The 14,445-nt window shown below is 38.6% G+C and overlaps 1 protein-coding gene across 1 annotated transcript in view; it reads left to right on the plus strand.

The window, feature by feature from the left end:
• The window catches only part of ATP11A (ATPase phospholipid transporting 11A), an 85,479-nt gene extending 71,854 nt beyond the window's left edge, over positions 1-13,625 (plus strand). Inside the window, exons 28-31 of the mRNA XM_086481730.1 lie at positions 3,941-4,006; positions 4,316-4,419; positions 5,968-6,133; positions 13,368-13,625. Of these exons, the coding sequence (XP_086337856.1) occupies positions 3,941-4,006; positions 4,316-4,419; positions 5,968-6,133; positions 13,368-13,625 (594 nt within the window). The remainder of the gene's footprint in view (positions 1-3,940; positions 4,007-4,315; positions 4,420-5,967; positions 6,134-13,367) is intronic.
• Positions 13,626-14,445: the final 820 nt, after the last annotated feature.

Here is a 14,445-nt window from a genome sequence, read left to right on the forward strand (position 1 = left end):
TGTCTTTCACTTAGATTGATGCCTGTGTCAGACTAAAATTTACATACCGTTGAACTTGCTTCCAAACATAATCCCCCCCCAGGTGTTTCTCAGTATTTAAAAATGTGTTTGAAACTGTTTACTTGCTATAGAGTGATATCACTAGAATAATGGAAGAGTGTACTCTTCATCACTGAGATTTACTTCATAAATACCTGCCTCAGTCATTTCCTGGTAAATGAAACTAAAATGCCAAAGAATTACCTCTTATTAATTGTTATTAATTTGTGCTATTGCTCTGTGTATGGTGTTCCACTTTGGATACAGCATCATAGAATCATAGTTGGTGTTGTAAAAACACATAGTCAGAGACCAACTAGGTAAGGAAGGTAAGAAGAAAAGAAGGCACCGTGGAAGTAATTGTAGATTGTAAATGTCATTTTAGTTTACCTATATAATAAAATGTGTTTCCTGTGTGATTTTTTTTTTTATTATTTTAACACTTGATGCGGAGTGGATTAAATACAATTATTAAGCTGGGTTCCGAGATAGGTAGGAGAAACTAAGTTAAAAGCAGTAACAGAATGGGAAATACAAAACAGCAGGAAGGGAGAGAGGTGAGTAGAATAATGAATTGGAACATGGAAGATCAGCAAATACAGTCACAGAAGGAGGAGGGGAAGTCTTGGGTAGGCTGGGAGCAGAGCATAAAAAAATATTTGTTGATAAAGTAGATGTTGACAGACAGACTTACAAAAGAATGATTAACAGCCCGAAGACAGGAATAGTGTCTTGAGATATTCAATGCTGAAAATACATTGTGAGTTTTTGAAATTCACACCATCTCATATTGCTCAGCTTTGTTGACTATGAACATAGTGTGTTCTGTGCCAAATTAGCAGCCTTATGGAGCCTGGTGTCTCTGTGCTATGGCTTGTTTTCTGAGCCAAAAAGATGGGTAGGTGAAAGGTTTTGTTTCAGCCTGATGCTTTCTATCTAGCCTGGCAAACAGAGACAGGGAAGGTTGTTTGAACTTTTTGGTTTAATCTAGCAGCTTTTACTGAAAATACGGGCGCAAGTGTTCCGTATGCAGCAACTTAAACTGACACTGGACTCTCTGAGAGATGCCAGATATGACATTAGAGTATTGTAACATTTAACTGTAGAAGATTGCATAATTTTAAGTTTCTGAATGAGATTCCTGTCCAGTTTTAACTGCACTGATTTATTTTTTTTAGGGCACACGAAATATTGTAGTGATGGCATGACCCTTTAAAATTATTACATTACATATCAAAGTAAAAGGTGAAAATGCTGAAGGTTTTGTACACTTCATCTTGTGTTTTGTACTCTTGGTCACACATTGAGTAATTTTAACATAATGAAATGGTTACTTAGAATAAATAATCTTTCAGACAGTCATTTTTTTTTTTTTTGAAATTATTTTCCATTCCCAGTTGATCAGATTATCTCAGCCCAGCTTCCTACAGATATCTGCCTTGTGGCTGGCTGTGGTCTCCATTCAGAGGTTTTCCCATGGCAGCACATTTGTGTGATTACTTCCCCGTGTGGATCCCCTGTCGTCTAATGTTGGGCAGCTCATACAGAATAACATAGATGGGAAGGGACCCTGGAGGTGATCTTGTTCAACTCCCTGCTTTGTGCAAGGCTAACTCAAGTTGCTCAAGGCTTTGTCTAGTCTTTTTCAAATTTTGAATATGCTCAAGGATGGAGATTCCGTAACCTTCCTGGGCAACCTGTTCCAATGTTTTTCTGCCTTCACGGTGAAAAAATTTCTTCTAATACTCAAGCAGGATTTTTCTTGTTGCTTGAGAGGTCTGTTCTAGTTCTTTGTCTTTGTAGTTCTTCTTCAAGTATTTGTGGGCAGCTACTAGGTTGTGCCTTAACCTCTCCTCCGCCAAAGTCGGTCCTTTAACCTCTCTTCACAGGAGAGCTATAGACTGCTAACCACCCTGGTTGTCTGCCACTTGATCCTTTCCAATTTTTTTTGCATCCCTCCTGAACTGAAGGGCCCAAAACTGGGCACAGTGTTCCAGGTTTAACCTCACTATAGCCAAGTAGATGGGAGTAATAACCTTTCTTCGGTGGCCGTGTTCCTTCCAATATAGCTCAGTTTGCAGTGTCCGTTATGTATAGAGAGAGCACAGTATAGGCTTGTATTCAGTCTGGAGTCCACTGTAACCTCACTGCAGCTTCCTTTTCAGCAGGGCCATTGCTCAGTCGATCAGTTCCAATATGTGGTCTTACTCCTCCATAGGTGTAAGACTGCACTTTTCCTTATTTGATTTCATAAGACAGCTGTTAGCCCACTTCTCAAATCAACGGAGGTCCCTTTGAAACTCTGCCATTCATTATGTCAGCTATTCTCTATTTTCATATCACCTGGCCATTTGCTCATGATACTCTCTGTGTCACCATCCAGGCTACTAACAGAGATATTCAACAGTATTGGCCCCAGTATCACGCTCTACTGTGGTTTGCTGATTACCAGCAGCCAACCAAACAGCAAGTCATTGATCACTAAACTTCTCAGTCTAGTGGTTCAGCCAGTTTTCAACTCTAGTAGTAGTCTGTTACCCAGCCCCTGCTTCCTTATCTTCCAAATGAGAACGATGAGTCAAATGTCAGATGCCTTGCTAAATTCAAAACAGACTGCATCCACTGCTCTCCCTCCTTAGCAACTCCTTAACCTGTTGCTCCCACACTGTTGGCTGCTCCTTTCCTTCCCAAGCTTTGCTGTTAAATGCAAGGAGCAGGTTTTACTTGTGAAGACTAATATCCAGAGTATTGAATACTTCAGCATTTTCTTAAACACCTTCCACTAGGTTGTCTTACCACTCCATCAGTGGACTTATATTTTCCCTTTGAAACAGGGACACCTGTAAATATCCTTTTTGTCACCCTCAACATGCCTCACTAATCTTAGTTTGAGACGGGCTTCAGCTGTGGTTTTGTTCCTCTGTACCCAAATAATGCTTTTATGCTACCTGTTCGTTGCGTGCCCATGTCATCATCTCTTATATGCTCCCGTTTTGCCTTTTTTTTTTTTTTTTTTGAGAAATGTCCTGCTTGGCCAGCTGGGTCTTCTGCTGAAATTCCACATCTCCCTGCAGAAGAGAGTTCATGAGATCTCAGCAGCTGTCTCTTTCAAAACCATTCAGCTCTCTTGGGCACCCTTCTCTTTCATGGATGTGATACTCTGAATTGAAGTCTCTTCTCCTAAAATACAGTGTCCTAACTCTGTTGCTTACTTTCCCAACATTTCTCTGGATCCTGAACCTGTCACCTCATAGCTGCTGCAGTCTAAGCAATCCTCTGTGATCCTCTGTGATTGTATTCACCATGAGTTCGTCCCTCCATCAGCATTAGTGATCATTTCTGCCCACTTGAAAAGTGTTTTTATTTCGTTATACAGGTGGGGAGAAAATCAACCACAATTCAAAAGTGTTTTATCTTAAAATGTATGTAGAACACTTATGTGCTTACGTGGCTTTGATGGTTATCGCATTCTTTCTTGTTACTACTCTATATAACATGCTGTTGAACCTCCAAGAAATTATGACATACCAAGGACAATAGAGAAGGGAGATCGGAGAAAAGATGACATCCAAGAAGACTGATTAAATTACTGCGGTTCATTTGTAAATCTCAGTGATTTGTTAACTGTGCTACGCTTGATTTTTATTAAGAAACACATCTGTGAACCCCAGGTTGAGTGCATTGATTGTGGTTTTTTCCTGTCTGTATGAAATCTGAGGTGTGTACACACAAGGGCAAGAAACCAGAACACTTTGCACTGGATAGATCATGCAAGAATTCAGTATTGCTTAAGTGTCAGTTTCTCATACGAAGCAAAACATAGCTTTAAGAGGTTTATTCTGGACAATTCACGTGGTAATGGACAATGTTACCTATAACTGCTTTGGACCATTTTTTATAGATGTTTGGAAACTGGACCTTTGGAACACTGGTGTTTACTGTGCTTGTATTCACGGTTACATTGAAGGTAGGGTATGATGTATTTTATCCGTTGAAACTTTCTTAGAGCTTATTTCTTAATTGCTTCTTATTACATTGGTTTCTCTCTACAACCATAGATTATCATATTAGTTTAAATACGGATTTAAATTAGTTTAAATACAGATTTTGCTGTCTGTGCTGCCTTAACTGTGCTCAAAACTGAAAAACGTTTAGCTAATTCTGTGTAGAATCCTTCCCTTTTTTCAGAGGGTGTCATCTTATTTCATCTCCTGAGTATTCTGTTGCTTCTAGATAGTAGTAACACCATATAATCTCATTTGGTTTTTTTTTCCAGCTTGCACTAGATACACACTATTGGACGTGGATAAATCACTTCATGATCTGGGGATCACTGGTATTCTACATTATCTTTTCTCTGCTCTGGGGAGGAATTATTTGGTATGAACCCTACTATAAATTGCGTTCCAAATGTTGTTTCAGAAACATGAAGTTGTTACATATTTCACCTTTTTGTCCCAAACAGAATTAAATTTAGCTTTTATATATTGCAGAACTCCCAATAGCAATCACATTTTAAACACATCAGTAATGGTAATTAGAGAATACTCAGCTCTTTTCACTGTATATCTGCTAAAATAGTCTTGAAGAATTTGAGGAGAGGAATATCAGACCCCAGAGTGTCACTGGAGCTGTCTCAGTAGTGTCAGTCAAAAGCAACCCAAGGGTTGGTTCAAGGAGCTCAGGCTACCTATCTGAGGCAAAATGTCAGATTAGGTCACATCTATGCAGGTTAGGGCTAGCCAGCCACCTACTGGGCTTGTTTTGGAGGGAACTAGCTGTAGCAGTCTAATCTAGAGCCAGGGAGGGAACTCACATTGAAGTTGTGTGGATGACCAGGAGTCCTGTGATTGAGCTCATTATTTGCCACCTTATTCAGCAAAGTAGATTTACTGTAGATGTCTGAGCACCTACTTATTCTACTGTTGGTAAGAAGCTTTTCAAGAATTAGTGTAACGCTTACGCATAGCTAATTGAAAGCGTCAGGGGGTTATTTTTCTGTTAAAGAATTCTGCGGACTTGAAACTGAAATTCTTGGGAAGGAGATCAAGTTGAAACAAGTTCAAGTTTGTACTGTGCCTGATTGCCATCAGGAACTTGAATTTGTGTTTCTCACCTGTAGAGTGCCCAGTTACAAGGGTATCTTTTTCTAACCTCTTCTGCTGGACCTCTTCTACTTTGTATACTTAAGTAAACATTTTGAGGGACCAGAAGAAAACAGAGGCTAACTGTTGCGTTGTGATTAAGGTGCTATTTAATTTGGAGTAAGGATTAGTGTTTCAATGTGTCCTTTGTAAATGAGTAACTGTCATCTCCTTGGATATTCAGTAGCCTCTTCACCCCCCCCCCTCCCCGTAAGATCAGATCTCAGTTTCTTCGGTGTCAGAATGAAAAGTTTGCAAAAGTGACATTTTCCCTGATAATGTTTTCCAGCCAGCCTTGCTTGTGTATTAGAGATGTGACTATGTAGATGCAGCAATGTATTTTAACTTCATTACTTTTTTAGAATGCAAAGACTTCTATCAAATTTTTGAAACTAGCGTACAAATGAGTGTGTGATGGGAAAGATGGGGAAAGTAATAGGTGGGACTCTGAGAATAAAGGTGGAAAATATGTGGGGCAAGATAAGGAGTAGGTGGAAGAGCATAAACAGGATGAGAGTGTAACTCAGTTTATCTTTGCAAGGAAGAGGCAGCTTGGGAGGGAGGACAGCATGGTATTTCTTGCAGCATGGAAGATGAGAGGAAGGCAGTTCTCTCTAGTCAATGAATGTTTAGATATTTTGAGAAAACTAGGATGAATGAACTCCCACAAACTGCGAAGTTGAACATGCAGTGTTTCATCAGTGTCATAATTTTTATATTTAACATTGCCTGTCTTTCTTTTATGTATTGAAATATAATATCTATTTAATCTTTTTCCTGTTAGGCCTTTTCTCAATTATCAGAGGATGTATTATGTATTCATGCAAATGCTGTCTAGTGGTCCTGCCTGGCTGGGTATAATTCTGCTCATAACTGTCAGCCTTCTGCCAGATGTTCTCAAGAAGGTCTTATGCAGACAGTTGTGGCCTACAGCAACAGAAAGAATCCAGGTAACAATATTTTTCATTGTGGAATTATTTTTTTGTATCACAGGTCTCTAATAATTAGACCTCTTTCAAGCTTAGAGACAAGATTAGAGCAAAGATTCCCTGTCTGTGGTGTGTATCTCTGGTTGTATACCAGCTGCTTCTGAGCAGTATGGTGAAAGAGGCCGCCTGTTATTTACGTGGTGGTATTTTCTTGAACCCTTGGGCCTCCCTACCAGCAACCACAGGGAAATCAGCTGATGAGGATGGTGGGAGACAGGTATATGGCTCAACATGATTACTGACTTGAGGAGATGAGAAGGGCAAGGGGATTGGGATCTCCATGAGGGTAGGTAGGAGGCACTTAACATCAGCCTAGACAACAGTTGTTCCTGTTGTTGAGGAGTATTCAGAGGCACCGCCCACACCTCTGAATTAAAGTAGTGATCTTTCATACCAAGTCATCCTACTGCATAAATGAAACTCTAATGTGACCATTTTAGCATTTACCATGCAACCTGAGCGTAATTATCTAAGATGGAAAACAAGCTAAAATTAGCTAAACTCAAAATAAAACTGGTAGGAAGGGAGCATATGATTTTATTGAAGTCCCCTTTAAAGTAGGGATTTGCGCAAGAAGTTGCCATCCTATACCAAGGGACTCTACAACTGCATGGGTGATTATTATTGCATAGAATTTATACACTTAAAATAAATGTGATGAATATGTAGTAAGTTGGTAAAGAATATGTATTAAATTCATGCCAACATTCTTATTGCATGATCTGTGCAATATAATACTTCCTTAGCAAACTATTTTGTACTGATGCTGTGCCTGTTACAAAAATACACATATTAAAACTTATTCATATTCTATTAATCATATTTCCCTCTTTTATATTTCAACTTACATTTTGCCTGTTTTGATACATTATCTCCACATAAATGTGCCTTTCTGTGCCAATGGGAAGAGTATTTTAAAATCTGTTGTCACCTGATAAGCCCAAAAGGAGAAACTATTGTGTAAATAAAGGCTTGCTCTGATGAGGTTGAAAGGGAAGTCAGGTTCTGTGGGACACATGGTGCTATTCTGGAGTCAACAAACCAACCACAATAGAAAATTTTACCTGTATTTTTGACCCCAACTTTCATTTATTATATATGTTAGAAGGTGAAGGACCGTAGAGGTGTTGAACCTGAAACTTAATGTTATTGTCCTTGTCTTTTTCAGCCCATCAATTGCCACTGTTAGGTTAAAATAATGAGTTACCAGTGACTGTGTGCATAGCAATTTGTTAGCATTTTGATATTTAATTAAGGAGATACTTTGCATTAAGAGGAAAGGAACAAAGGAAATTTACTTCGCGGGAAAATAAAATTTCCTCTTTGGCAAAGGTGAAATATTCTTTTCTCATACCTGCAAAGTAAACCGCCTTGCCATTGTTTTGTGTTCCTTGAATGTACAGTTGAGAAAATGCCCCGCTTCAGGAGGACAGGAAAGTATGAAGACTAGCAGAAGAGCATTCCCAGGCAGATGAGCATGTAGTGTCTTTCTATTTCACTGTCTTTAATAGATGTCTCTTTGCCATATATGCTTCTTGTGGAAGAAGTTGATCTCAGTATAGGTTCTGCATGCTTAATTTAAAAGTCTAAAGAGAGAATGTGGATAGGTTAATGAAAAGAAACAAGCTAGCAAACAAAAGCCCCAAACGAAGGGATTACTGCATTCCTTACAGACGTCGTGTTAGTGCTGGAGGCTGAATCAATTGTAAAGCAGGCTTTGGGCTTAACAGTGGCAATATTATTTTTTTAATATTTAGTAGAAAATCTTTGACTTTTAACCAGATATATCCCTTGTGTTTCTTCTTCCCTCTCTTTGTTTCTTCCTGTCTTCCAATCCGCTTTGTCTAAATAACTGCTACCTTGCTTTAAACATTAATGATGTGCACGGTTGCTTCCTACAATCTTCCGGGGAAATCAGACTAAACATCAGTGCCTTTCTGTTGAGCAGTCCACCATCTTTATGCTTTCTCAAACTTCAAGCAGTCTAAGTTTCTAAAGGAACAAAAGGTGACTTTTTTCTGCCTTTCTGCATGCTTGGCCATTTCATTCAAAGGACAGTAAAAAGTTTATCATCAGAAGTTATTTACCGTACTCATTATCTCCATTTCTGATTCACTTGAACTGTGTTTTGAAGAATACATTTTATTGTCATTTTTTCCTTCTTCTATTTGTTTATCTCAAAGATTCTGTGAATCATTGTCACAATCTGTCACTATAATTTTTGTCACTGTTGTTACTGGATTTTTCATGGTGTTTCTGCCCTAAGAATCTCAGGTTCTTGGCTCCTCATTTAAGTCATTGGTCTATCTATAGGTGAATGCGTGTAATGTTTGCATTGTACCTGGGTAAATGGAATACACTCTGCCACACAAAGAAGTGATAATTCTGATTATCCTGATGTTACTAGCATAATACGGAAAATGTGGTACTGGAAGCCATTTAAGCAATCTCTAGAATATATTAATATATCTGCTTTGCTGTGATAGGAAAAAAAATCCAGCTTTTTTATTAATAAGTTATTTCCAGCATGCATTTTGAAACTGAGCTTCCTTTATGTTCCATTTTATGAAATTCTGTGCTCTTTCTAGAAAGAAAAGAGCTCATGATCTGGAAGTAGATGACATTTAATTTTATATAAAAGTAGAAGAAATGCTAGTAAATCTTGGCTTCCCTACAGTCTGCAGGAAAACTCTATTTCTTTAATACTAGGAGACTGTTGGTTTCAATTGCAGTTTTTATATCTTCATTTCTTAACTGGTTAAGATAAAAAAAATTCATTCCCTCTTTCTTTCCCCATTCAAAAATGTACAGTCAATACAAATGTCAAATGTAGGTCACGGGGAAAATACATAAAGTTTTTTTCAGTATTGAAAATTCTGGCTTAAAATTGGCTTTTAAGTGCCTTAGGATTGGTTTCAGCTGAGCCTTTAACCAAGTGTTTTTAAACTTTCTGCATTCCTATAAGCTATATTGCTTTCTTTGTAATAAAAGGGTTGCTGGAACAGTTGAAGAGATTTACATAGGCTAGCAGCCACCTCCCAGGTGACTAAATTGGTTCTCCTCAGGCAATAAGATTGCATAAAACCTTTGAAGCAATTCTTATGCTTCTAAATTTTTCAATTATTTGAGTCACTCCAGTGTGTGGCAGGTGATTGTTTACAGTCATTATCATCCAGATGTCTTTAAAACATTCCAGATCTGGGGTTTTTTTTTAAGGGTGCTTTTCAGTCATGCACACACGCACGCACAAACATATATATGTATATGTGTATACACATACATATATGTACATAGAAGTACATGTATATATGTGCACGTATATTTATTTATATGTATACACACACGTATGAACTGTTGTCTTTCTTGGGCTAAAACATAAATTCTGCAAAAGCTTTGGAGGAATCTGTCTTTTGGTAATTTTGATCAGAATCTGCTTATGTCTCATACATGTCTCAGTGACTCTTTGGCTCAATGAAACAAGCTGAATTTTCTCTGTGCCTGGAAATTGTGCAGCTGTGAGGTTTCTTTCAGCCTGTGCTTTTAAGAAGCAATAGGGTATTTTAATATCTCAAATTTACATTAATTAATTATATTTCCTTTTTCTTTATTCTTCTTTCCATTAATAGCAGAAGCTCAGCAGCTCTGTTAGGGAAAATACAAATTCACTTTAAATTATCCTCTTTTCATTTTTATAATTGTCACTTTGACAGTGCTTCAGTAATCCCAAATATTTTGTAGCTGAAATACCAGGTGTTTATATTTTGAGCTGTAAATAACTTCTGTGCTTTCATCCCTTTTTAAGAAATATTTTTCCTTTTCTCTTCTCTTCTGACTGGTGTTTTTTTTTACTTCACTTTCACTTCAGTTGCAAGATCAGCAACATTACGAGATCTCTACCCTTTGCTGTGCTTGGGGAAACCCAAAGTGGTACTTTTGCCTGGGGAAGCCTCTCTGGTGATTCGTCATTCTTCTGTTCCTCCATGGGCTTAGCTGCTGTTGAACAACTGCACAGGGCTCTTAAGAAAACTAGTCACCAGTAAACTGTTGCCTTTGTCATGTATCGGGCTCCTCTTCCATGGAAAACAAAGAAATGGATCTTGCTGTTGTAGTATCTGAATCCCATGGAAGAAGTTAGCTTGGTGACTCCCCTGCCCTCTCTCCCCATGGTGTAATGAACAAGCTGTAAGTCAGGCTTTGTTAGCCCTGGCCCCATCACCTCCATGCATAGCGCTCCCTTCAGTGTACCAGTTGTTCTGGGGAGTAGTGAAGCGGGACGTCCACTCCTTAATTTGGAATCGATTTGGCCTCATCATATCACAGGGACCTCTCCCATTCAGTACAGGTTATTGTCAGAGGAGCAGGATGCACAGCCCACAGTATTTAGTCGTGGTACAGTTAAGTGATTTTGAGAGTAATTAAGTATTTTTAACAGAGTTTGAAATGGAATTGAAAACATCCTCAGAGTGGCTCAAAGGATTAACCTCAGGATCAAGAAACAAGCTTTGTTTTACACTGAATAACCTTTCCTTTTTAAATCTATCAGAAAATCTGTCACTTTTACAGGACTTTGCTACGATAGTTACATTTGTACCAAATGGTACAATTCATTCACATTTCCCTCTTGTATTCAGCAAGAGTCTCACTGTTTTTCCTCATCCTTGCAGAAGAGTATGAGACATAAAACAGCCCTAAATGCACTGGCGAGCAGCGATGGGCCGCTTCTTGAAGGAAATCTTTCAGCTTCCGAGCCATAATTAGATCAAAGCTAGGTAACAGCACTGTACGTGTTGCCAGTTTGGATTAATTTCTATTGGTGAACTGTGCTATTTACAAATCAACTGTTTCCTCCAGAGTTTTTGGTGTACTTTATCAATATTGATACAAAATCATTGTGTTTTACTTGGAGAGCCTAGTTTTTGCAAGAGATGTTCCGTGATACAGGTAAGATCTTTTTTGTCTTGGACATTTACTTCTATAAGGCAAAACAATGAATCCATACACCCATATTGAAGTCCTACAAATACCTCATGTTACGTATAGGTGTTATGTGACATTCCTGCTATAAGAACTGCAGTCGTTACTTCAGTCTACTCCCATTACACCATGGTGTAAATACATGAAGTCACACGCCAGCCGTTTATCTGTCATCTCTCATGCTCTTGAATACACATATAGACCAAATGCAAACACTAAAAGAGGAGGTTAGCCATACAAACAGAAGTGAGTTACTGTGAGTAGGACCTTGGGTCAGGAGACTGGGGCTGTGCATCTGACAGCGTCTACTGTAGTAACGTGTTCTGTATGGACCAGTGCGTTGCTGCATCACTGCCTCAGATCGAGAAGGAAGCGTGATAGTCTTGCCAAGTACCTGAGACAGCAGCATGAGTCGTGAGCTCCTAAAGCCTCCAGACATTAGGGCAGCGCAATGAAGATCTCTGCTTTACATCATCTCCTTGTCGCAGCACTGATTACGGAAAAAAGTATAAGAAGGCAGGTATGCTTTTTACGCAAATACATTCCCACCTGGATGCCGTATCTGCTTCAGTCCCTTCATGCTCTCCTGACCCCAAATGCAGCACATGAAGAATTAGGTGAAGGTACAAAGTACCAATGTGTGAAGAGGACAAATGCAATGTAGTGTGCTGGTGTGGGCTGTAAGGCTTCAAGGTAGTTGAGGGATGCGTTTGATGCACTTTTAATGACTGCTAGACAAGTAGTAGTAGAAAAACCGCAGCTTTCTTGAGTAGCTTCAGGCATGGCAGATGGAAAGCGCTTGCCTTGGAGCCATGCGTAGAAAAAACCCATGATTTTACTTTTAGAAATATGTATGATAACTAAAATGTTTCAGTTTATAGCTGGAAAAACAGGAAAAAATAGTTACCATACAGTGTATGACTACTCCCTTTGACATTTCCATAAAGTCTGCTAATCTGTTACCTGATTATCTACATTTTCCTGTGTTAATGTAGGTATTTGGTCTATATGTGTGTTTAAATGAACCCAGGCCTCACTGTTAGTGAGCAGTTTGATAGACTTTGCTGACTTTCCCAAGAGGGACTGTTCTAAGAAAGCCTTCTGATTGCTCTTGATTATGCAGGAGTAGTATTTCAAGCTTGTGATTGGCATTGAAATTGTAATATTAAATCTCAACCAAACTTCTATAAGCTACATCATTAATATTCATTTTGTTATTTTTGTCCCTTTTGCTATTGTGTTGCTGTTAACAGGGAAGGAGGGAGGGGATGATTAAGAACAGAGAATTAGCTGGCTTATATAGCATTCCCGGAGAGACTGATCAATAACGTTCATTAGAATCATGCTTATAATGCATTTATATCTTAAATACCATCACATAACCTTTATACCTGGAAATTATATGTCCATTTAGTGAGAAGAAATTAGATAAACTCATTGGGGAAAGTGCTGTGCTAATTTTCCTTTAGTCTGTGCATATGTTCCAGGATCTTGTCTTGCAGCCATGGTGTTACGGTAGTCCTGAGTATTTCCTGAGTGGAAGTGCTGATTCTGCCAGAGTGCAAAGTGATTGTGTGGTACAGATAAATTTTAATGGACAATTAGACCAAGATAGTACAGCGATGGGTAGTGTAAATTGTGTGTTATAGATGCTACATGTAACCTAAGCAAGTCCAAAATCAGATACTGCTTAGAAGTACAAAGCAAGTGTATTAAACCTCTGGAACTTTCATCTATTGGCACAAACAAACTGTAAAGAATTCCCTCTCTTTGGAAGTATAGGGCAAAGTACTTGCATCTGTTCTGTCTTAAAATTCCCTGTAAGAAGTCCTGACTAAAGAAGCTCAGAGATAAAAAGATGTAGCAGGAGAGATTGCAAAATTAAATATAAATCTGATTTAAAAGCATTCCACTTGAAAGCAGTGCTGCTGTGTCTTCATCTGTTCGCTAAAGAGCCCATTATCAGATTTAGAGATTATATGCAAAATTATGCCTTGTTCTGTAGGTCTTAATATAGAACTAATCATGTTGACAGTGGTTGATTGCTCAACAACATGAAGGGTTGTACCTTTACATGAAAAAAGTAGCCTGAGTGGTGATCTAGTGAAAGGCATTATTATACCAAGGGCGCAATGGCCCTACGAAAGAACACGGTTGTAGACTTTTAGCTCAGAAATCATCTATTCACTGTGTATTTTATTTTTTTTTTTCCTTTTAACAGAATGCATCGAGGCACTGTCAGGAGCACATCTCAGAATTCACACCTCTTGCCTGTCTGAAAAGCCCAAGATACAGGAGCAGTGACTGCAGCAATTCCCCAGCAAGAAGGTCTAATTCTCATTCTAAAAAAATGATGTTTACGCACTGGAGAGGCGTTGATTATTCAGTACTTCCATCTGTCTTTGGCTATTCAAATAAGCATTGCCGTTCCAGTGCAGGCTACCGCTACAGTGGGTCAGGTTTGGAAACCTCTGTATGACAGAACACCAAGTCAAGCCTTTAAAAACTGTATTTTTGGTTATTTCTTTTTTCAGGAAACAAACGTGTCACAGAAATATATTAAACTATATGTGGCTTTTGCTGTCTGAGGTAGTGTTCAGACAAACAGCATCAAGAGCTAGACGTATGAACCCTTCAGGGCCAATAGGCTTCTTTTTATGTTTTGAACTACTGGAGCAATGAACAATCTGCACAGTCTGGTACTGTGAGAATGGTAGCACTAAAAATTCTCTTCATCCTTTGTCAAGACTTTTGTGCATTTACTGCTTCTGTCATCTTTAGTCATTTTCTTTGTTACTCGAAGTGTATAGTTTCAGTCAGTGACCTACATTTTAAGATCAACAGTTTTAATTTTCAGCCAGGAGCAACGACCTCAGTTATCTCCAACAAAAGTCTGTTTAACAAGTGCTGTTTCTGATTTTCCTCTGTCCTTTTTCTTTCTTTGCTCTTTCTGTAGAACAAACTGGTGTTTCCTCTGTGCAAATCTGCTTTCAAGAAACACTCTCTAATGTTCACTTCCTTGTAAGTGGCCAAATCAGGGCTATGTCTGGTTTTCAGTTAGTTTTCCCCTGTAGAAAGATAGGCAAAACAATCCTTGTGTAGAGTATGTACGCACTGTATGAAGTCAAGTTGGCTGTTAAGTAGGAAAATACCATCAATGCTGATACCTACTCAAAAACTGAACGTACGCATTTTGCCTAAAAGGTCTTTGTGAATTTCCCAAAGGTGCAGTTGACCTGGTGTTCCCACTTCCTATCCCCATGATTGTGAAACACACATAGCAGAAAGTATTATATATA

This window comes from Leptosomus discolor, chromosome 1 (genome assembly GCF_034619465.1).
Source record: "Leptosomus discolor isolate bLepDis1 chromosome 1, bLepDis1.hap2, whole genome shotgun sequence".
In the NCBI taxonomy this organism is placed as follows: Eukaryota; Metazoa; Chordata; class Aves; order Leptosomiformes; family Leptosomidae; genus Leptosomus; species Leptosomus discolor.